Here is a 24,872-nt window from a genome sequence, read left to right as displayed (position 1 = left end):
GCGCCAAAGTTGATGACTTGTTTGACAAAGATTTAATAAAAAAAGAGAGCCGCAAATCAAAGATAAAATAGGGTACTTTTCTACTAGTCAAATCAGTTTCTTTTCCGAACTGTCAAAACGATTTGCCACTATGGAACTTATTTGAAAACTGAACTGTGACGTCACGGTCAAGTCACCTAATATTCTTTAGTTCTATCCGATTTATTAAATATAAATTATGTCAAAGAATATCTGCTCTCTACGATTTTTTAATAATTATCTCATGCTTTATTTGTCCATAGTATGAAATAATTTATTTTAAACACAGGAAACACCTATTATTAACAAGACGAATATTTCCACCTGTATGAATGGCTCTATACCATAGAGGTAAAATAAGTATAGAGATGAAATGGTAGAGCCGGCAGATGACCGAACGAGATGCTCTTATGGAACTTTCAGTAGGAGTAGCAGAGAAAGCGCTATGATTGTTTGTTCTTGTCAGTCTCATTTTTTTATTCCCTACCATAAATTTTAGTGAGGTGGGCAACAAATAACCCGACCAAATTACGTAGGTTGTTTTTGGTATGTTGTCAGGAATGTTAAAACGTGTTTTTAATTTGGCTCATTGCGAATGTTCTGTCCCTCAATGGCGCACGCCTATAGCACACACTGACATAAATGTACTAGATAAGCTATCAAATCAGGATTTTGATTTTTGCACCTGGCATGGAATTTAAACCTGGCAACATTTCATTGTTATACGTCAAGTGACAAATAGCGACAACAAGAAATTGTATTTATTTTCTTGAAAGCTACGGAAAACTATATTTAAGCAATAAATAAGTACTTTCTTGAACAATGTCTGTGCCACCGCAAGCGTTTGTTAATAAAAACAAGAAGCATTTTCTCGGAATCCCAGCACCTTTAGGTTATGTTGCTGGTGTTGGGAGAGGGTACGCATTTTATACAATTTTATAAGATTCTTGTTAATATTGACATTTACATGTAATTGCAACTACTCTTAAACATTTCAGAGCGACTGGTTTCACTACTCGATCTGATATCGGTCCCGCTCGAGATGCTAACGACGTATCGTAAGTATAAATAAACAATAGGTACTATTCTAAAATTGTTCCCTACTCTAAATTGATACTATAACTTTATTAACTGTTTAGTGACGACCGACATGCACCACCTGCCGCGAAACGCAAGAAAAACGAGGAAGAAGATGATGATGAAGACTTGAATGATTCTAACTATGATGAGTTCTCGGGGTACAGTGGATCTCTGTTCTCAAAGGTAATGATATGAAATTCATATTTCTATTGACATAAATCTAAGGACGGGGCTTACGGGCAATAAGAACTTAGACTGCATGATTGGTTCGAATTCATGAGTGACACCACTGAACTAGTACCATTCTTACTGCCCATAAGGCCTGTCCTTAGATATATGTCAATGCATATTTCATAACAATTGATGAATTTGTTAGTTTTATTTCGATTATTAGGGTTCTACCTCAAAAGGAAAAAACTGACCCCTTATAGGATCACTTTCTTGTCCGTCTGTCTGTTAAAACTCGAGTTGAAAAAAAAAAAAACCAAATACTCAGGTCTCACCAACAAAACATCAACTAAGGTCGACAGTCCCTTTAAGCTGTAAAAAAATCAATCTTCTAAGTTAACTTAAATAAAAGATATGGCAGTTTATGCCGCAAAAAACATATATTTAGACACTCTCAAGGGAATCAAAATGTATGGGGTACTTTCTGTTGACCTAAAACTATGCATAGAATGGTACTATGGAACAAATCATAGAATGGAACGAGTTAAGTTGAAAGCAAAACCACAAAAGAAATCAAGACCAATTCCCAACCCTAAAGTTCTGAAGATATGTGGTAACATTTGCGAATAGATTAATAAAATCAACAAGGATATCTTGAGCAACTTCAACACCGAAAGAAAAACCTAAGTGTTCAAGAAAAATACAACCTTTGGGAGAGGAAAATTAAACAAACAACACAAAATCTTACAAGAAGAAATAACACATTAGAAACGGAAATAACTGACTACACAAGAAAATTAATTGAAAAAAGAGCAAATCTGATAGAAGAAACTAACAAGGGTAGACAAACAAGGAACCACATAGTGGCACTAAGTAAACTAATAAAAGCAAATTTACGAAAAGATATAGGGAATGTGTCATAGAAGAGCATGAGAACAAAACTGGAGGTATTAAAAAAGCATGGAAGGATTTAGACAACAAAAAGCGGCCAAGTGCGAGTCGGACTCGCCCATGAAGGGTTCCGTACCATTTATGACGTATTAAAAAAACTACTTACTAGATCTGGTTCAAACCAATTTTCGTTGGAAGTTTGCATGGTAATGTATATCATATATTTTTTTTAGATTTTTCATTCCGTTATTTTAGAAGTTACAGGGGGGGGGACACACTTTTTTTCACTTTGGAAGTGTCTCTCGCGCAAACTATTCAGTTTAGAAAAAAATGATATTAGAAACCTAAATATCATTTTTGAAGACCTATCCTTAGATACCCCACACGTATGGGTTTGATGAAAAAAAATTTTTTTTTTAATTTTTATGACGTATTAAAAAAAAAACTACTTACTAGATCTCGTTCGAACCAATTTTCGGTGGAAGTTTGCATGGCAATGTATATCATATATTTTTTTTAGATTTTTCATTCTGTTATTTTAGAAGTTACGGGGGGGGGGACACACTTTTTGCCACTTTGGAAGTGTCTCTCGCGCAAACTATTCAGTTTAGAAAAAAATGATATTAGAAACCTCAATATCATTTTTAAAGACCTATCCATAGATACCCCACACGTATGGGTTTGATGAAAAAAGATTTTTTGAGTTTCAGTTCTAAGTATGGGGAACCCCCAAAATTTATTGTTTTTTTTCGATTTTTGTGTAAACATCATAATGCGGTTCATAGAATACATCTACTTACCAAGTTTGAACAGTATAGCTTTTATAGTTTCGGAAAAAAGTGGCTGTGACAGAATCGGACAGACAGACGGACATGACGAATCTATAAGGGTTCCGTTTTTTGCCATTTGGCTACGGAACCCTAAAAAAGCTGGATCACTAAAGTAAATAACAACCGCATGGATAGTTGTGAAACAAGGAGACAAAACATACTAGAAGTAACTACAACGTTTTACAGGGACCTTTACGAAACGACAGAACAACAGAATAGAATCAATTTGGATGAAGGAAAAGAAGAGGAAATACCAACCATATTAGAAGCCAAAGGCGAACATGCTATCACTTCTCAAAAAAAGGAGAAATCTCCCGGACCAGATGGTATAACAAAAGACGCTACGATTCCAGTACTAACTGCTCTCTTCAACGAAATTATCACTAAAGAAATAATACCTACGCAATGGACTATTTCAAACATTATACATTGTATTGTTGTTCAAAAAAAGCGACCCTTATAACATAAACAACTATAGACCTATTAGTCTGATGTCAAATGTCTATAAAATATTTGCAAAGACAGTACTAAACTGCAAGTATGTCAAAGGTCCATGGAAAGAAGCATGATTGGAGTTAAACTGAAAGATAGAATAAGAAACAAGTTTATTCGATCCAAAACACGTGTGGAAGATGTAACAATCAAAGTTAAAACACTCAAATGGAGGTGGACAGGACATATGATCAGGGGCAAAGAGAAATGGAGTAAGAGAATTATATGGTGGTTTCTAAAAGATAGAAAAAGAAAACATGGACCACCAAAAATGAGATGGGAAGACGAAATCGTAAAATTCGCAGGGAGGCACTGGACCAGACTGGCGAGAGATAGAAGAAAATGAAAAGGGATGGAAGAGGCCTTTGCTACATGGCATACAGAGTCTGTATTACAGACCAAACCGATGTTGTCTGAAATAGTAAATTTTATGTCAAACTACATATCTGATAAGAAATGTACAATTTAAACTTGAAAATGTAAAAATTGTCTGAATAAAAGGCTTATATTATTATATTATAAAAATATGAAATTTGGCAAGTAATATCGTCTTATACTACAAGGACAGGGAAAAATCTACAAACGATAAATTTGTAAAAAATAAAAAACCCTGGAACATGTACGGAACCATCGGTGGGTGAGTTTGACTCACACTTGTCCGGTTTTTTTATTATTATAAGATTAAGGAGGAGGATTATAAAAACAAATACCAATAAAAAAATTAAAAGGTGTTATATTTATTAAAAAATCGAAAAAACAAACGTAGGGGCATAACTGTACTTAATATACATCAAATTGCGTACTCTATAATATCTAGAGAGGAAAATGGGGACTATGTATGATTAAGCGGTCATCATCCCCTTTCGACTTAAGTATGGGGAGGTTCGGTCTCTTCTGATTATACATACCTAAAAAAATTAGAGTTTCTATCAATCTTTTATTTAATTTCTAGCTGCTAACCATGTGTTAACCATTAATTAAATGTCTGGCATGTTTAGGATCCATATGACAAAGATGATGCAGAGGCTGATGCGATTTATGAGTCAATTGACAAGAGAATGGATGAGAAACGAAAAGAATATAGAGAAAAACGACTCAAAGAAGACTTGGAAAGATATCGTCAGGAACGGTAAGATATTTGATAATTTTTACATGATTTTTTTTTATATGCAATTTGCTCTAGCATCTGTTGACTCCAGCTCCAGCTACGAATATCAGCCAGATATTTTATGTCCAAATCAAGTAACTGATTTTACCCTATAATAATTTATTTCCAGACCAAAAATACAGCAGCAGTTTTCTGACCTGAAGCGAGAATTGAAAACTGTATCGGAAGACGAATGGTCAGCAATTCCTGAAGTAGGTGATGCGCGTAACAGAAAACAACGTAACCCTCGCGCTGAGAAGTTTACCCCATTGCCAGATAGTGTACTGTCCAGGAATTTGGGAGGAGAGTCCACTTCGTCCATTGACCCTAATTCAGGCTTGGCTTCTATGATGCCTGGAGTTATGACTCCGGGGATGTTGACTCCATCTGGTAAGTTATTTTATGTGTGTACTAATACAAAGAAATACAAAAACTTCAAGTATGCAAAATAGAAAATTTAATCCCGAAAATTTAACAGCTGCGTCAATGGTGCTGTTGGGCGCCATACAATTTGTGGTAAATGTGTTGTCAAACGTCCTGGTTAAGTAACCGGATAATGTACGGGGTCGTCTAATTAGCGGCTGCAGTATTTTGCACTATGTTACTCCTGTTTGGAAGGTTGTCTATGATGTTTAATAATCAAAATAATCGTATTTTCATTGCTCCGTTTTCCTTCTCCTCTCTTAATGCATTTTTTTCTCAGGTGATCTGGACTTGCGAAAGATCGGTCAAGCGAGAAACACCCTCATGACAGTCAAACTATCCCAGGTTTCTGACTCAGTCACCGGTCAAACTGTCGTCGATCCCAAAGGTTACCTCACGGATCTCCAGTCGATGATACCCACGTACGGAGGGGACATTAATGATATAAAGAAAGCCAGGTTGCTGCTAAAGTCCGTGCGTGAGACAAATCCGAACCACCCGCCTGCTTGGATTGCTAGTGCTCGATTAGAAGAAGTTACTGGTGAGTTATCTTTTTTACGTCATGTCTTTTTATTTTTTTTATTTTATCGAGAAAATACATGATAGTACTAGTGTCCCGGGCGATAACTCATGTACCTAATGGTTACGGGAGATGTATGAACTCTCGTGGACGTCAGCTGCCATTACGTTAGTGGGTGAGCAATGGCGGCCGCCAAAACACGTGGATTTCTGCAAAGTAAAACCTGATTCCTTTAATGATTTTTTCCCTTCATGGTACGAGAGATTTTGGGGTATAAATCCCTCGATAACTGAATGCAGATCGCGAATTTCGACTACCATCCCTCTAACAACCATGCCTCTATACTTACAGGAAAAGTGCAATCAGCCCGTAACCTCATTATGAAGGGCTGTGAAGTGAACCCAAGTAGTGAAGAGCTTTGGCTGGAAGCAGCCAGGTTACAGCCCAGGGACACTGCTCGCGCCGTCATAGCACATGCTGCCAGGAATCTACCGCATAGTGTGAGGATCTGGGTGAAGGCTGCAGATTTAGAACAAGAACCTAAGGTAAGAAAGCTTTTAAGCCTTTCTTGATATTTTTCGTCTCACTAAAGTCGTAGGCTGCAAGGCTGCAGATTAGGCGGGTCCACACACAGCGAGCATACGCGCGAGGCAATTTCCTCGCGCACAATCTGGCCAGTGTAGACGTGCCTCGGCCGAGGCGGCGTGCTCATGCGAGAAAAACGCGCGCGGCGCCTCGGCCGAGGAACATCTACACTGGCCGAAGAACCTATTTAGAACAAAAACTAGGGTAAGAAAGTCTTGATGTTATTCGTAGTGATACATTGGTATCAATAAACTAGGACTAAAAGCAAAGAGAATTTGAAATAGAGGTGGATTGTCAAAGAAAAATTTGTAGCCACAGTAAATTTACTGACATCTTTCGACTCATGATTAACTCTTTTAGAACGCCATTTGACTTTGAACCTTATTCTTTCACTGATATGTGTTACATTTGTTAACTATCAAAAAGTGGCGCCATCTTACCGGGTATCCGCTAAAGGTTGTGGCGCCATCGCTCGAAACGATGCCGCTATACTTTTGGCCTTTGATCTATTAGATAGCGCCACACTTTTTGATATTTAACGAATTGAACACATATCAGTGAAAGAATAAGGTTCAAAGTCAAATGGCGTTCTAATAGTTTTATTTTAATCATGTGTCGAATAATGGCAGTTAATTTAATGTGGCTACAACGTTTTCTTTGACAATCCAACTCCGTTTCAATTTATTTTTGCTAAAAGCGACCAGGCTACAACCTAGAAATACTACTAGAGTTGTCATAGCACATGCGGTCAGGAATCTACCGAATATATGGCTGCCAATTTGGAGTAGGAGCCTAATTTCATAGTGCGATTCGTTAGCGAGGTTATATTGATGTTTTTTTGTTCACAGGCAAAACGGCGAGTCTACCGCAAGGCTTTAGAGCACATCCCCAACTCAGTCCGTCTCTGGAAGGCCGCAGTCGAACTAGAGAACCCGGAAGACGCCCGCATTCTCCTCTCTCGTGCCGTGGAATGCTGCCCTACTAGCGTAGAGCTGTGGCTAGCTTTAGCAAGGCTCGAGACTTATGAAAACGCGAGGAAAGTCTTGAATAAGGCTAGAGAGAATATTCCGACGGATAGGCAGATTTGGGTGACTGCTGCTAAGCTTGAAGAAGCTCATGGTAAGTTGCATTAGTTCCATTATTTAAATCTTATTTCCCGCGCTGTCGAGTGATCTCCGACTGTCTGACTAGTGTAGAGTTGTGGCTGGGTTTAGCAAGGCTCGAGACCTATGAAAACGCGAGGAAAGTCTTGAATAAGGCTAGGGAGAATATTCCGACGGATAGGCAGATTTGACTTTCTTGTTTTGTGCCCTCAAATGTGTATTGTACCTACGACTAGATACGAATACGAATTTCATTCACCTTCAAGGAAGAGGCACATAGCGTAATTCTATTTTCGATGTCTGCCTTAGGTTCTCCGCGTAAAGTACCAGTTAATTTTAGCTAGGCTTGACATTTTACTAGAGATAAAATATCTACTGATGGGTTCGCTTGAAGAAAAAGTTGTTCTAAATCAGGCAATTTAATTGTGGACAATTCCTTGAACTCATCTTTAAAAAAGTAAATATGTAATTCAGAAAACTATTTGGTATTTTTTTGTTAAAGTTGTCTAAAAGTATTACTTGCTGCTTTCCATGTCTCAAAAACCATATTTTTCGCAGGCAACACCCACATGGTAGAAAAGATCATAGACCGAGCCATCACATCGCTAAGTTCTAACGGGGTGGAGATCAACCGCGAGCACTGGTTCAAAGAGGCTATGGAGGCAGAAAAATCCGGCGCCGTTCATACTTGTCAGGTGAGTATCGACCTTATGTAGTTTGATATATGAATCATTTTAGATTACTACACACAGTAGAAAAGATGATACCCGAGCGAACATATCGCTAAGCGCCAACGGACAAGACATTGTCGTACCCCCTCTCCCCTAAATCGTCTTACGTAATAAATGAAGGCGCCAAACGTTTAAAAAAACTTGCTCTTTCTTATTCAACGGAGTAAAAAATAGAATCTCGTACTTCAAAGGAGTTGAGAGCAAACACTATTCCCGGGCATTCCCGTGTAAAAAAAAGGTTGATATTTTATTTTCAGGCTATCATCAGATCTGTTATTGGACAAGGTATTGAACAAGAGGACCAGAAACACACTTGGATGGAAGACGCCGAAGCAGTGAGTTTCATTTTATTAAATACTTGTATGTAGTAAATGTTTATTATATTAATATAAACTACCCACAATGGTTCATACAAATTATGAATTGTAACCATGTGGTGGCCTAGTGGGTGTGACGTCCGACTTTCAATCCGGATGTCGTGGGTTCAAATTCTGATTCGCACGTAGTTTATCGGAACTTATGTACGGAATATCATTTGATATTCACCTCCATTCTGTTATTTGGTGAAGGAAAACATGGTGAGGGAAACCTGCGTAAATCCGCGAAGAAATTCAAGGTCGCGGGTTCAGATTCTGACTAGTACGTAGTTTTTCGGAACTTATGTACGGAATATCATTTGATATTCACCTCTATTCTGTTATTTGGTGAAGGAAAACATGGTGAGGGAAACCTGCGTAAATCCACGAAGAAATTCAAAGTTGTATGTGAAGTCCCCAACCCACTTTGGGCCAGCGTGGGGACTATAGGCCATGACCTCTCGATTATGAGAGGTGTGTGCCCGGCAGTGGGACTTATATAGGCTGAATTATTAATCATTTACCTTCCAGTGTGCAAATGAAGGCGCATACGAATGCGCCCGCGCAGTCTACGGCTACGCGCTCTCAGTGTTCCCTTCAAAGAAGTCCATCTGGTTACGCGCCGCGTACTTAGAGAAACAACACGGAACCCGCGCAAGTCTGGAAGCATTGCTGCAAAGAGCTGTGGCCCATTGTCCCAAGTCTGAGGTGCTTTGGTTGATGGGAGCAAAATCCAAATGGCTGGCTGGTAAGAACATTCATTTTATACGGCTGCTGTGTTCCCTTTCCATCTGGTTACACGCTGCGCATCTTAAGAAACTACTTACATGTCATGCCCGTCAGTTTACATTCAAAACGTGCTTTGTCCAGGTGAATCTAATGCATGCTGGAATATCATTTATAGTTTTACGGCTATCATCAATTACTGCTCTGCAGCTAACTGTTCTTATATAAGTGACGACCAGTCTGGCCTAGTGGGTAGTGACCCTGCCTATAAAGCCGATGGTTCTGGGTTCGAATCCCGGTAAGGGCATTTATTTGTGTGATGAGCACAGCCGGATAGCCTAGCGAGAGTTATCATGACGGGCAAAGTTGAAGGCACCAGACCTCAGGGCCCTCCCCCTACTAGATGGTGTGCTCAAATCACTGCACCTATGCAATTAAAACTGCATGAGGCCATGCGCTTGGCGAGGAATAGAAGCCTATGGAGGAATCTGGTCTTCAACAGAAGGACATGATGTCACGATCCTCAGCATTGAGGGACCGACTCAAGAAGAAGAGCACAGAAATTTGTTCCTGAGTCATGAATGTTTCAATGAATTCATTCATTCATTCATTCATTCATTCATTAGTCAATTTGTGTAAGAATGTCCCTATAATATTTTATTTATTTAAGTTTGATCATCATCTTCCTCGCGTTGTCCCAGCATTTGACACGGCTCATGGTAGCCTGGGGTCCGCTTGGCAACTAATCTAAATGGCAACTAAAAAATGGCGTAGTTACTAGTTTTTATGTAAGCGACTGCCATCTGACCTTCCAGCCCATAGGGTAAACTAGGCTTTATTGGGATTAGTCCGGTTTCCTCACAATGTTTCCCTTCACTTAAAGCGACTGGTAAATATGACATGATATTTCGTATGTACATAAATTCCGAAAAATTCGGCTGTGTGAGTGGACTAGGTTGTTTTGAGTATGACTGTCTCATATTAGTTATTTGTAGGTGATGTCCCAGCAGCCCGTGGTATTCTGTCGCTAGCTTTCCAAGCCAACCCGAACTCTGAAGAAATTTGGCTTGCTGCTGTGAAACTTGAGAGCGAGAACAAAGAATACGATAGAGCGAGACGGCTGCTGGCTAAAGCGCGAGCATCGGCACCGACACCTAGAGTAAGTTGTACCATATTGTATTTCTCAATTACTTATGTGCGGAAATATTGACAAGACCTATATGACAGATTGAAAAAATGAATTTAATAAAGTCTTACTTACACGGTAGAATACAAAGGGTTGATGTGAGTGGACAGCGATCACCGGGGTCATTGGTCTCTATGGGTGTACCGCAGGGATCAATATTGGGGCCGTTCCTGTTCCTTATCTACATTAATGACCTGCCTTACCTTGTAAAGACCCACCATGACATAGTATTGTTTGCAGACAGCAACAAGCTTGCAGTGATGTAAACAATGCTATTTCTAAAGTAGTAAATTGGTTTAATGTTAATAATTTATTGTTAAATGAGAAAAAGACTAAGTGCATTAAGTTTGTTACAAGTCACATAAGGAATGAGCAAACAAGTGTCATTGTCAAGGATGAGGAATTGGAACTAGTAGATAGCACAGTTTTTCTTGGTATAACTTTAGATTCTAAACTACAATGGGGTCCCCATATTGCTAATCTCTCGAATAGACTGAGTTCTGCAGCTTTTGCAGTGAGCAAGATCCGTCAGTTAACAGACGTGAAAACAGCTCGATTAGTTTACTTTAGTTACTTTCATAGCATAATGTCATATGGTATTTTACTATGGGGCAGTGCTTCAGAGATAAATACCATTTTTGTTCTGTTCTGCAGAAGAGGGCTATTCGTGCAATATATAAAATGTACCATAGAGACACACTTAGAGATAAGTTTAAGGACATTAACATAATGACAGTGCACTGTCAATATATTTATGAGAATATTCTGTATGTACATAAAAACATTGCCAGTTTTAATAAAAACTGTGAAATACATAATATTAATACTAGAAATAAGCATAAGCTCGCAGTGCCCTTCACTAGGCTCCATAAAATTAAGAAATCATTCATGGGTAATTGTGTAAGATTTTACAATAAACTTCCTAATATTATAACTGAATTGTCTGTTAGTAAATTTAAAAATTATGTAAAACGTAAGCTTATCTCTAAAGCCTATTATAGCACACAAGACTACATGAATGATGAAACACCGTGGGATTAAGTGTGATTGTAAAGAATGAATTATTTATTGTTATGTTATTAATGATGAAATTGATAATTCAATGTATATATATACCGTATTTTTTGACATTTAGATTTTATTCTAGAAAGGTTCTAGACTAGTATTTTTATACAATTTTGATGTTTGACGATCCTTTTTGTGAAATTCTTATTATTAAGTTTACCATATCTATAATAGTTCAATGTTTTTTTTAGAACAATAATAACTGCATCAATAAATTGCTCTGATATTTAGATTAAGATGATATTTGTAAAATTTGACGATTTAAAAGTGCTTGTTGCTAGGCCTATTTGAATAAAGAATATTTTGACTTTGACTTTGAAATCATGTCGCTGGTGCTTTAGCAAGACGCGCCGGTTATAAATATTCAAAAAATATTCTTGGTATAGGCGGCAGTGGAGTTTCGTCAAACCACAGAGAATTTCAAATAGAGGTGGATTGTCAAAAAAGAAACGCCATCTCATAGATCAAAGACCAAAGGTATGGCGGCATCGTTTCGAGTGATGACGCTACAACCTTTGGTTTATGCCCGGTAAGATTGCGCCATTTGATATTAAACAAATTGAACAAATACCAGTGAAAGAATAAGGATCAAAGTCAAATGGCGTTCTAAAAGTTTAAATCATGTGTCGAAAGATGGCAGTAAATTTAATGAGGCTACAAAATTTTCTTTGTCAATCCACCTCTATTTCAAATTCCCTTTGGTCAAACATACCTGTTGGGCAAGTTGGAGCTAATTTGAGTCACTTTTTCTTCGACGTCTGATCTGTAGGTCATTGCCCTCCATTGGACAAGCTAGTAGAAATTGGATCCTATAGACGACACTGCTCGGGCGGTAAAGTAGACTTGAGCCACTGGTCGCCCCTATTTAACAATATATTACATATATTCATTTAAACAAACCTTGGCTAGAATAAAAATTCCCAACCTTGAGTTACTATAAGACCTCGCTTCACTTCCCGGTCTTTGTTCTAATGCTAATGTCCTATTTACTCAACAGGTAATGATAAAGTCCGCCAAACTGGAATGGGCGCTCAACAATCTAGAAGTTGCCTTGAAACTACTGGAGGAAGCAATCAAAGTGTTCGGCGACTACGCGAAGCTGCACATGATGAAAGGGCAGATAGAGGAGCAGATGGGCAAGGATGAGGACGCGCATAACACTTATACGCAAGGGGTAAGGTTCAATTTTTCTTGTATGGAGCCGAAATCTCAATTTTTAACTTAAAACTGAGAATAATGAGTAATATAACAAAGCATATCGTCAGGTGAACACCTAAAAATTATTGTTATTGTTAAAATAAATAATATAAATAAACAAAAATGAACTTTGTTTCGTTAGTAGCACTATGGCTCTGAAGCTGTGGGAGTATCGAATTAGTGAGTTTTCGTTTTGGTTGTCACCTGATGGCGTTGTCATGTCTTTTCTTATCGCATTAATGAATGAATATTTTGACAAAACCCGTAGAATGGATTTAAAAAGTATAAATTGACTGGCTTAGAGTTGTCTGTTTTTAAATTTCAAGATTTTAGGTGCAATAAACATTGAAAAACAAAACAAAATAATACTAATTTCACGTAAGATAATATTGACTCTATTGTAGAATAAAGTAGATCATTCAGTATATTTCGTTCTAAATGTAGCTTGAAATTGGACCTTTACAGGATACAATAAGGTTTACTTTCAGGTAGAGAAACGGTAGGTAAATATTTAGTATGAGAAATACCGGTAATTTCCGTATAATTTTTTACCGGTTGTATTCTCAATTTTCAGAGAAAAACACAAATAAATGTAATTCTCAAATGAATCTTTGTTACAGTTGAAAAAATGCGCGACCAGCGTTCCCATGTGGATATTACTGTCGCGGCTGGAGGAGAAATTAAAGCACATCACAAAAGCCAGATCAGTTCTGGAGAAGGCTAGACTTAGGAATCCAAAGAATGCTGAGCTATGGTAAGTTACTAGTACCAAAGAGTTTTGATTTGACCTTAAATAAAAAAACATAAAATGAAACATTCTCTTGAAGTCGATAAACATTGGGACATATAAACCCCCGTTATGTAACTCTTAAATATTATAAATGTGGCTACAATATGTAATATGAACGGAATCAATATACAATGTTATTTTACGCCAAAAATTTTAATCTTTTACGAAGAAAAAAAAATTTGCGTCAAAAAAAATTACTTCTACTTTTTCCTAATCAGAACACGATACCGAATATGCCCTCAAATGGATCCCCGCTATTTTTGTTACATCTTGTATACCGAAGAAATAATGAAAGTTAAAAGGCCTCAAGTTTTATTCTATTTTGTTTGAATCTTTATTTAGACAAATTAAAATTTCATTTCTCCTGGCAAGTTTTGGCGTATAGGCGGCTAGAGGATATAGGCTTTTCATTATAACCTAAGCTTACTTTATTTACTTTTCAGGTTAGAAAGCGTGCGCCTAGAAAGGCGGAACGGCAGCGCGGAGATAGCGAACGCCGTGATGGCCAAAGCCCTGCAGGAGTGTCCGGCCGCGGGCCGCCTGTGGGCCGACGCCATCTTCATGGAGTCGCGGCCGCAGAGGAAGACCAAGAGCGTGAGTTGCACAGGCTATACACACTTTTTTATTGTATTGACTTTGTTTGGAAACACATATAGACGTGGTCACTTATAAAGGGTCTAATAAGTCACTTAATAAGCAATGGAGCTCGGAATTTCTTTAAGAGTTCGAATAGAAATGAGATCCGCAAGGTCACATGGTTCATAGAATCGGTGGTCGCTGGGACAGAAAGTTTTTTTTAAATACTACGTCGGTGGCAAACAAGCATACGGCCCGCCTGATGGTGAGCAGTCTCCGTGGCCTATGTACGCCTGCAACTTCAGAGGAGTTATATGCGCGTTGCCGATCCTAACCGTCCGCACCCTCGTTGAGCTCTGGCAACCTTACTTACCGGCAGAAACACAACACTATGAGAAGGTCTAGTGTTTTGGCTGCGGTTTTTGGAGGTACTTCCCCAGTTGGGTTCTGCTCTAGATCTGGAATGACATCCGCTGTGCTGTGCATCCCTAACACAAAAAGCGAGATTACATTCACAGTGCCCGTACCTCTATTTTTGGTTTCGTACCCGGGTCCATACATGGGCTATATAGAGATATTTTGTATTTCTTGTGTTTGTAAACACATACACATATTGACGTGGTCACTTATATAGAGTCTAATAAGTCACTTAAGAGCCCTTAATCCTTGGAGCGTTCTCCGATTTCACGAAATAACGCTCGATAGATGGCGTTGGCGCTCGGTACGCGAGCGCCGGCAACGCGACGCGCGTTTCAATGTAGACTAGAATAATCTTGATAGTTTACAATATAATTTCAAGCAACATTAATTTTAGTGTCATATGATATCATATGGGCACTCTTTATTTTATTGTATATGCACAGTAGTTTTTTTTTATGTACACTACTACTAAGTGTACAGACAACAGAGTGTACTATAACCCTTGCTCTTTATTCTGTCTCTTTCACACCAATGGAAAATGAAGAAGTTAGTAAATGACTGCAGGTATAAATAAAGTATATTAGTGCGATAGAGAGACAGATAGTGTTTCGTTGTCGTATCGTAAACGATTGGCATGTTGGCCACACACTTGCTTAGTGCCTAGCCAAAATACCAATCGTTTGCGTATATTAGTGCGATAGAGAGAGAGTAGTGTTTCGTTGTCGTATCGTAAACGATTGGCATGTTGGCTACGCACCCATGATACCTAGCCAAGAAGCCAATCGATTGCGCATATTAGTGCGATAGAGAGACAGATAGTGTTTCCTTGTCGTATCGTAAACGTTTGGCATGTTGGCTACGCACCCATGCTGCCCAGCCAAGATGCCAATCGTTTGTGCATATTAGTACGAGAGAGAGACAGATAGTGTTTCGTTGTCGTATCGATTGGCATGGTGGCTACGCACTCATGCTGCCTAGTCAAGATGCCAATCGTTTGTGCACATTAGTGCTATAGAGTTTCAGTGTTATTTGAAATCACGTTAGGGTTTGTATTATTATTTTTGACCCGAATGAAGTCCATCCAGGTTCTTATGATGGAGTCAGGAGTTGGGCACCAGAACTCCTAATCTACTCATTATAATTCCATCGTGCTTGGGCTCAAAAGATTTGCCCTGACGAACACCATCGATCTAGATGAGGTCCAGGGTCTCATGACGGAGTCAGGAGTTGGTCACCAGAACTCCCCAGAACTCCTAATCTACTCATCATAACTCCATCGAGTTTGGGCTCAATAGATTTACCCTGATGAGCACCATCAATCTAGATGAAGTCCAGGGTCTCATGATGGAGTCAGGAGTAGGTCACTAGAACTCCTAATCTACTCATTATAATTCCATCGTATTTGAGCTCAATAGATTTGCCCTGACGGGTACCATCGATCTAAATGAAGTCCAGGGTCTCATGATGGAGTCAGGAGTTGGTCACCAGAACTCCTAATCTACTCATTATAATTCAATCGTGTTTGGGCTCAAAAGATTTGCCCTGACGAGTACCATCGATCTAGATGAAGTCCAGGGTCTCATGATGGAGTCAGGAGTTGGTCACCATAATTCCTAATCTACTCATCATAACTCCATCGTGTTTGGGCTCAATAGATTTGCCCTCACGAGCACACTCAATCTAGATGATGTTCAGGGTCTCATGATGGAGTCAGGAGTTGGTCACCTGAACTCCTAATCTACTCATTATAATTCCATCGTGTTTGGGCTCAAAAGATTTTCCCTGACGAGTACCATCGATCTAGATGAAGTCCAGGGTCTCATGATGGAGTCAGGAGTTGGTCACCAGAACGCCTAATCTACTCATTATAATTCCATCGTGTTTGGGCTCAAAAGATTTGCCCTGACGAGTACCATCGATCTAGATGAAGTCCAGGGTCTCATGATGGAGTCAGGAGTTGGTCACCATAATTCCTAATCTACTCATCATAACTCCATCGTGTTTGGGCTCAATAGATTTGCCCTCACGAGCACCATCAATCTAGATGATGTTCAGGGTCTCATGATGGAGTCAGGAGTTGGTCACTAGAACTCCTAATCTACTCATTATAATTCCATCGTGTTTGGGCTCAAAAGATTTGCCCTGACGAGTACCATCGATCTAGATGAAGTCCAGGGTCTCATGATGGAGTCAGGAGTTGGTCACCAGAACTCGTAATCTATTTATCATAACTCCATCGTGTTTGGGCTCAATAGATTTACTCCGACAAGCACCATCAAATTACCATTATGATGAATAGATTAGGAGTTCTGGTGACCAACTACTGAGTCTATCATGAGACCCTCGACTTAATCTAGATCGATGGTACACGTCAGGGCAAATCTTTTCAGCCCAAACACGATGGAGTTATGATGAATAGACTAGGAGTTCTGGTGATCAACTCCTGAGTCCATCATGAGACCCTGGACCTGATCTAGATTGATGGTGCTCGTCAGGGCAACTCTATTGAGCCCAAACACGATGGAGTTATGATGAGTAGATTAGGAGTTCTGGTGACCAACTCCTGACTCCATCATGAGACCCTGGACCTCATCTAGATCGATGTTGTTCATCAGGGCAAATCTATTGAGCCCAAACACGATGGAGTTATGATGAGTAGATTAGGAGTTCTGGTGACCAACTCCTGACTCCATCATGAGACCCTGGACCTCATCTAGATCGATGGTGCTCATCAGGGCAAATCTTTTGAGCCCAAACACGTTGGAATTATAATGAGTAGATTAGGAGTTCTAGTGACCAACTCCTGACTCCATTTTGAGACCCTGGACTTTAACTAGATTGATGATGCTCGTCAGGGCAAATCTATTGAGCCCGAACACGATGAGGTTATGATGAGTAGTTTAGGAGTTCTGGTGACCAACTCCTGACTCCATCATGTGACCCTGGGCCTCATCTAGATCGATGGTGTTCATCAGGGCAAATATATTGAGCCCAAACACGATGGAGTTATGATGAGTAGATTAGGAGTTCTGGTGACCAGCTCCTGACTCCATCATGAGACCCTGGACCTCATCTAGATTGATGGTGCTCGTCAGGGCAACTCTATTGAACCCAAACACGATGGAGTTATGATGAGTAGATTAGGAGTTCTGGTGACCAGCTCCTGACTCCATCATGAGACCCTGGACCTCATCTAGATTGAAGGAGCTCGTCAGGGCAACTCTATTGAGCCCAAACACGATGGAGTTATGATGAGTAGAGTAGGAGTTCTGGTGACCAACTACTGACTCCATCATGAGATCCTGGACCTCATCTAGATCGATGGTGCTCATCAGGGCAAATCTTTTGAGCCCAAACACGTTGGAATTATAATGAGTAGATTAGGAGTTCTAGTGACCAACTCCTGACTCCATCATGAGACCCTGGACTTTATCTAGATTGATGATGCTCGTCAGGGCAAATCTATTGAGCCCGAACACGATGAGGTTATGATGAGTAGTTTAGGAGTTCTGGTGACCAACTCCTGACTCCATCATGAGACCCTGGGCCTCATCTAGGTCGATGGTGTTCATCAGGGCAAATCTATTGAGCCCAAACACGATGGAGTTATGATGAGTAGATTAGGAGTTCTGGTGACCAGCTCCTGACTCCATCATGAGACCCTGGACCTCATCTAGATTGATGGTGCTCGTCAGGGCAACTCTATTGAACCCAAACACGATGGAGTTATGATGAGTAGATTAGGAGTTCTGGTGACCAGCTCCTGACTCCATCATGAGACCCTGGACCTCATCTAGATTGAAGGTGCTCGTCAGGGCAACTCTGTTGAGCCCAAACACGATGTTATTATAATGAGTAGATTAGGAGTTCTAGTGACCAACTCCTGACTCCATCATGAGACCCTGGACCTCATCTAGATCGATGGTGTTCGTCAGGGCAAATCTTTTGCGCCCAAACACGATGGGATTATAATTAGTAGATTAGGAGTTCTGGTGACCAACTCCTGACTCCATCATGAGAACTTGGACTTCATCCGGGTCAAAAATAATAATGCAAACCCTAACGTAATTTCAAGTGAAAATGCGTTTTTCAGAAAATCGCAGCCAAATAACACTAGACCTTACTCATAGTGTTGTGTTCCTGCCGGTGAGTAAGGTTGCCAGAGCTCAACGAGGGGCGGGAGGGGGTTAGGGTCGGCAACGCGCATGTAACTCTTCTGGAGTTGCAGGCGTACATATGCGGGCCGTATGCTTGTTTGCCACCGACTTAGTATTAAAAAAAAGTAACACTGAAAATCCATCAATAAGCGAGTCTGTTAGGCATACTGTAAAAAATGAACTTTTATTAAGATTTTCTAATCGCAGTATATAGCACTTCGCGGAACTCCGTAGCTGATTACGATCGCAACGAATGCCTGACAATCGAGCACAGGTCCGTCCTCTAAGCGCGCTCCGCGCGGACTGAGAGCGGGGCGTCGCTGCTGCGTGATTTATACGTGTTTTAAAAAAATATAAATTTACGGCAATGTAGGTCCCATAGTTACGATTTTTTTTTTATAGGTTAACATAAAGTTACAGTTTGCTATAATATTATTTTTAAAGCAAAATATGCGTACAATTTGCGGAAATAAAATATAATAAAACCCTGTTTTCGCCAAAAAAATTAAGAAAACTCGGAAGGTATTTTATCAGTTTTTTCAAATGAATCTTCGATTGTTAATCATTCCAGCCCCTCGTACGAGATATGTTGAATCAAATTGTAGTCATTCATGTACCAAATGATTCTTGTTTATAGCAAAATTGAGAACCGAAACGCCACATCTCACTGCAAAATTTGGAAAAGACTCCCAAAAAACCTCATTAAAAAAGAGGTTTAAAAGAGAAAATGAAAATTTGAACTGTTGGAGCCCCTAGTTTAGGAAACGATTATTTAAGTACGATATCAGTTTTTGAATAAATACTAATAGTTACGTCGTAATCTTGAATGAAAAAGGAAGCATTTTACAAAATACGCTCGTCTGTAGGAATAAGGACTCTTATGGAGCTCGGAAAATCTTTGCGAGTTCGAATTAGAAATGAAATCCTCAAGGTCACATGGCTCATAGAACTGGTGCTCGCTGGGACAGGAAGGTTCTTTAATAGCTACCGGAGGACGCAGCCAGAGAAAGTCCCTTGGTTTTCTAAGTACCCTCAATACAAGTCTTATTGAGCTTACTGTGAGACTTAGTCAATTTATGTAATACTGAACTGTAATATTTATATATTGAATGCTGTTGGTTGATTCCTCCCATCTCCGCTTGTCTTCGCCTTAGTGAAAATCAAGCCTAAGGCTACCCGGCTCGTATCTAGAAATTTACTGATTAAGCTTTTAGGTTGAAGTTCAGTTGTACATAACTATTTGTTCACGAGATTTAAAATACTGATTTTACTGTGCAAGCTATAAGGTTGAAATTCATTTGTCCACAGGTGGACGCCCTTAAAAAATGCGAGCACGATGCCCACGTATTGCTGGCTGTTTCGCAACTCTTCTGGACTGAGAGGAAGCTGAATAAGTGCAGGGAGTGGTTCAATCGCACGGTAAGACTTATATTGATGAAATTATTTTGTACACAAAAATCGACGCAGCTTTTTGCTTTGCAAATGTCACTCACGAGTCATGTTAGCGTAACACAGAAAACTGCCTATAGAAGCCTAATATTGGCCATTTTGTTCGCGACGCGAATCACCAAACCGTGAGGTGCGGGACGGGTGCTCACGGCGTTGCGATTGGCCGTCGCAAACATGGCGCGCTGGCACGTGTATGCGTAGGGATGGGACATGTTCATTACGGGAAGTGGTTCTGGTACCAGTGATACCGTACTTTATCGTGGTAATATTGTAGTAAAATTGTTATCAGTAAAGTCTACAGAAAAATTACTTAATAAAATTAAAACAATATGATGATTAATTACGTACTTTAAAAATGTATAAAAAAAATTAATTTGCATATTAATGGGATAAGATTAAAATCATAATATAATAAGGGTCCCAGAAAATATGTATGAAATTGAATACTGGATGTTGCATACATTTTGTGTTGAAATTCACATTCATGAGATTTAGACAGTATGTATGTACTTGGTAAAGGCGTTAAAATAATAAGGTGCTTCGGGGTAACTCCAAACAGTAGGGCTAAGATGGTCGGCTTTTTATCATTTGTCACCATGCCCGTCACGTTCTAACAAGTATGTAAGTGTGAAAGTGACGCATGACATGACAGGTGATAAAAATGCGACCATGATACCACTGAAGGATAATATAGAACTATAGATAGTGCTAGGTGAGTACTTGTAGTAGTACGGTAGGTACTTCGCGGTCGACAAGGCCGTATATAGAAGAACAAGTTCCTGGTGAATAATCCTGGCTACGAGATTATTATTGCGGCCGTATATTATAATCATTAATTAATATACGGCCGTAAGAGGTTTGCAATGCAAATTTTCTTGATATATAAATGAATCTTATAGAATTTCAAAAATACACATATTTTTATACCTCGTCACTTTAGTGGCAATCGCAGGCTTTGGACGTTTGCAACTAGGAGAATGTCACACGGGCGTTCCCGTCTCTGAAAGCCTGCTAAAAATTGGATTTGTTATTTCATTTCTTATTTTGATACTATCTCAATAATGATCATTCTACTAAGATAAACTACCAACGAAATAACTAAACTACATATTAATTAACAGTTTGTTATATTTTTTTAAATGACACAATACGGTACGAACGAAAGCACGAACTCCCCGCAACTGATGAAACCATCATCGTCACATCATTATTCGTTTACGTGAAAGGGATAGCACATTGCATTTTCAAGTTGTCGAAAAGGGACGGGCGTACTTCGTTCCCGCTCAGTACAACCATATTGACCAGTATAACATGAACCCCGCGGACAAGGAACAATTTTCAACAAAATAATGTGGTTGACTTACCTATGGAATGTTATTTCATCTGTTTTGTATTTGAAAGTCTTAGATGATTTGCCATACCATTTTACGCTGCATTATACCATTATTGGGGAACGAATTCAAATTTACGATTTATTTTCGTACAGACGGGCACACTGCTAACAGGTCCTATAAGCTTAGTCTATAGGGATTGGTCTGTGTAGCGTAATTAATTAAGCCAAGATTGACTGCCAGTTCTTCAGGATTTTTAAAACCTCCCTCCCGTGAAATCCCGTGATGCGATATCGTATCAATGGAAGGCAGATGCAACTTTTCTGTTGACGCGATATCGCGACAGTGTACGCTTGTAACTAAGTGTATTTGTAAAGTACCTATACTGTAGATACAGCCAAGATCGGATATTGATGATCACAAAAAAAAATGTATCACTTTTGAGACAGCTGAAGTTTATACTTTCGCCATGTCGAGCACGCTTGTCATCGCTTTTAATTTACACCCACAACGGTAATAAATTCAAAGTACCTGTTTACATGTAAAGTACATGTACAGTCACGTCTGAAAAAATGGATACGAAAAAAGTGCCATAAATATGTATACACGACTTTATTGCCCATTTATTAAGCTAGTGTACATGTTTTTTTCGTGAATGCAATGTACAAAAATAATGTTCATGCACGTCTCGGAACGTTAATGTATCCGACACACAAATTAAACAAAGGCACTTTATACGAATAACGTTGATAACAAGCACGTTACGCATTCGGAACGAATTGGATAATAGGCTATTTTCCTCACTCATAAATACCTAAACGACAAAACGATTTGTTACTATGACGTTAGCAAGACACGTGCGCTGTGACGTCAAATTTATTAATGATGATTTGGTCTCCTTTGTCACACATTTTCTATTTTTAAATAATTGAATACGCATATATATATATATATATATATATATTTGCCCTTGTTTTTTAAATGTATTTTCGTAATTTAGATTTCATTATCCTCTTTATGGCCGCGATTAGGTAGGTTAGCGGTACCGCGGTAGGCAGTAGGCAGTTTTAATGCCATTCAATTCTGCAGCAGTCGGCTGTTTTAATGCCGTTAAATTCTGCAGCAGTCGGCTGTTTTAATGCCATTAAATTCTGCTCCATTCAGAAAATATACTGTAATATTAACATTAACGCATTAGTGACGCAGCATTTATTCATAGAACCGATTCCTGATTACATAAACACGAACAAGAATGTGATAATCATGAGGAGTCTGCCAAATATGGCAAACAGACGTAGTGCCTGTTACCAAAGACAATTTGAAATAGAGGTGTATTGTTAAAGAAAACCGACGTAGATTTACTGCCATCTTTCGACTCATAATTAAAACTTTTAGAACGTCATTTGACTTTGATCCTTATTCTTTAAATTTACGTGGCTACAAAGTTTTCTTTGACAATACACCTCTATTTCAAATTATCTTTGCTGTTACTACAACATGCTGCTGGGCGATTAGTTACTATAGAGTTAATAAGAGAGAATAACGCGTGATGTCACAAGCGTCATATTGTGCCGATATAAATTAATCTAAAGCGCTAAAAGGTGTTTCACATTGTTTTCCCCGGGTATTTTCGTAAAACCGATTTCCTTCGCCCACAGGTAAAGATCGACGCCGACTTCGGTGACGCCTGGGCATACTTCTACAAGTTCGAATTACTCCACGGCAACGAACAACAGCAAGAGGAAGTGAAAACTCGCTGTAAAACGGCCGAGCCCCGCCACGGCGAGCACTGGTGCAAGCACGCGAAAGATATTCAGAACTGGTGCTTTAGCACTGAACAGATTTTATTATTAGTGGCTAAGAACTTGCCCGTGCCTACGTGAAGTGTGCATTTGATTGTTTATTTGGTAAGTATATTGTATATTGGTTGTTAGACAGCAGAACCACACTTTGACGCCCACTGGTGTATCGGTACAAAAGACATTCAAAACTGGGGGCCTACCGCGAAAACCGGAAATCGCCAATTGCAGGGATCTTTCTCTTTTACTCTCACTAAGACGTAATTAGAGTGACAGAGGAAAACGCCCGCAATTGACGAACTTCGATTTTCGCAGTTATAGCCCTGGTGCTCCCTATGCACTCGTATTAATGTTAATGGTTCAACCCAGGTGCCTACGTGAAATGTCATTGCAACATCTACATGGTTTTGACCTTAACTGTAGATTGGCTAAAAAAAACAGATAATGCACGGTTCCGTGGTTGACTGTTGTTTGGAGTGTGACATCTAGGAGTAGTGTGAAAACAAGTTTTACTTCGTCATTGAAAATTGTCGTTGTCTTAGAAAATTGTTATAGTATAAAAATATTTATACTGAAGTGTATATCACAATATTCCCATTTAATGACGAGTCTCCGTCTGACGCTGACAAACAAATGTGTTACATTACAATTGAAAAGAAATGAGTGAAAACCTTAATTAATTTGGAAATTAGTGTTATTTCAAAATTTAACAATAGTACAAAGTTTTTAGTCCCGGTTTTTTTCGTGTCAGGTCAGGGGGCAGATTTTTTCGCGCGCTCGATGTCGTCACTCCGAAATCTGTGGAAAACGGTGAATTGCTATTTTTGAAATACGAGCGATACAAATTGGGAATCTAGTCGAGTAGTCGTATTAGCCACTCGGTTTCAATTCTCTTTGTATATTTATGTATTTGAATGTCTACTAGAGGAGATAATATTAAACTAACTACACGAAATCGAGCGCTAGAAAATCAGAATTCGGGCCCGGTCTTATAATATTTGTGAAGTCGTGTAAAGAGCATTGTAAATAAGTGAGAACGTTCTTGACGTTGGTATTAGGACGGCACGGGTTGTCGTTAGAAGTCAATTTAGACTAATTAAATTTAATGTTAAGTTAGACTTAATCGTAATATAATGTTAGTTTGAACTGATTGTGTTTTCATTTAACCTATTTGTTATAAAGATAAATTCATTTTAATCTAATGAAGGTGCTAACGCTTTATTAAATACTAGTTTCACCCAGGTACTTCATCTGTGTGTGATTACCTATTTCCATGATTTAAAAAAAACACGTCATTCCCCGACCCGGGAAATAACGTTTAAAAGGTAACATACAGCTGTCTGAATTCAAAATGAAGTCTGAGAAAGTCTGTGCTTTCTTTGGCATTTATACCTAATATTACAGTAGGGAATTGTTGTTTCAATTGGAATCTAACTTTACATACTGAAAGCTAAAAGTTAATAAATGGAATAAAACATCTACAACATGTGAATTTAAAAAACCTGTTCCACAGATATTAATCCGAAACGATTTAATTAATCCGAAACTGGCACTGGCTCAATCTTAGATAGCCTAGTTGTGTTAAGTATCGATCGTCTAAACCAGACGCAAACAATCCATTGGCGGAGGCCATACTGAAAAATGTTTAGCTTCTGATTCATCGGATTGTTTACCCCATAATGCGAGTCGAGTAGGCAGTAAAGTTTTAATATCTTGATTAGAGATATCATATGTCGCTACTGTAGCTAAAAATAAATTAAGTCTGAATGAAAGAAAAGTTCTGCTTTGAAAATAAACCGACCTAACTTTACTATATTATTTACATATTTTTT

At 39.0% G+C, this 24,872-nt stretch overlaps 1 protein-coding gene across 1 annotated transcript; it reads left to right on the top strand.

Moving 5' to 3' along the window:
- Positions 1–693: 693 nt before the first annotated feature.
- On the top strand, positions 694–24,186 carry LOC133526680 (pre-mRNA-processing factor 6). Its single transcript, XM_061863385.1, has 17 exons — positions 694–935; positions 1,017–1,076; positions 1,158–1,281; positions 4,478–4,608; positions 4,757–5,016; positions 5,330–5,590; positions 5,921–6,114; positions 7,003–7,273; positions 7,816–7,952; positions 8,246–8,323; positions 8,876–9,092; positions 10,066–10,229; positions 12,319–12,495; positions 13,139–13,272; positions 13,752–13,902; positions 19,770–19,880; positions 22,900–24,186. Exons 1-17 carry the CDS (start codon positions 841–843, stop codon positions 23,122–23,124), a joined length of 2,790 nt encoding a protein of 929 aa, XP_061719369.1. The 5' UTR covers positions 694–840; the 3' UTR covers positions 23,125–24,186.
- The last annotated feature ends 686 nt before the right edge of the window (positions 24,187–24,872 follow it).

Source organism: Cydia pomonella, chromosome 16 (assembly GCF_033807575.1).
Source record: "Cydia pomonella isolate Wapato2018A chromosome 16, ilCydPomo1, whole genome shotgun sequence".
Lineage (NCBI taxonomy): Eukaryota > Metazoa > Arthropoda > Insecta > Lepidoptera > Tortricidae > Cydia > Cydia pomonella.
This window is presented reverse-complemented; position numbering and strand designations above follow the sequence as displayed.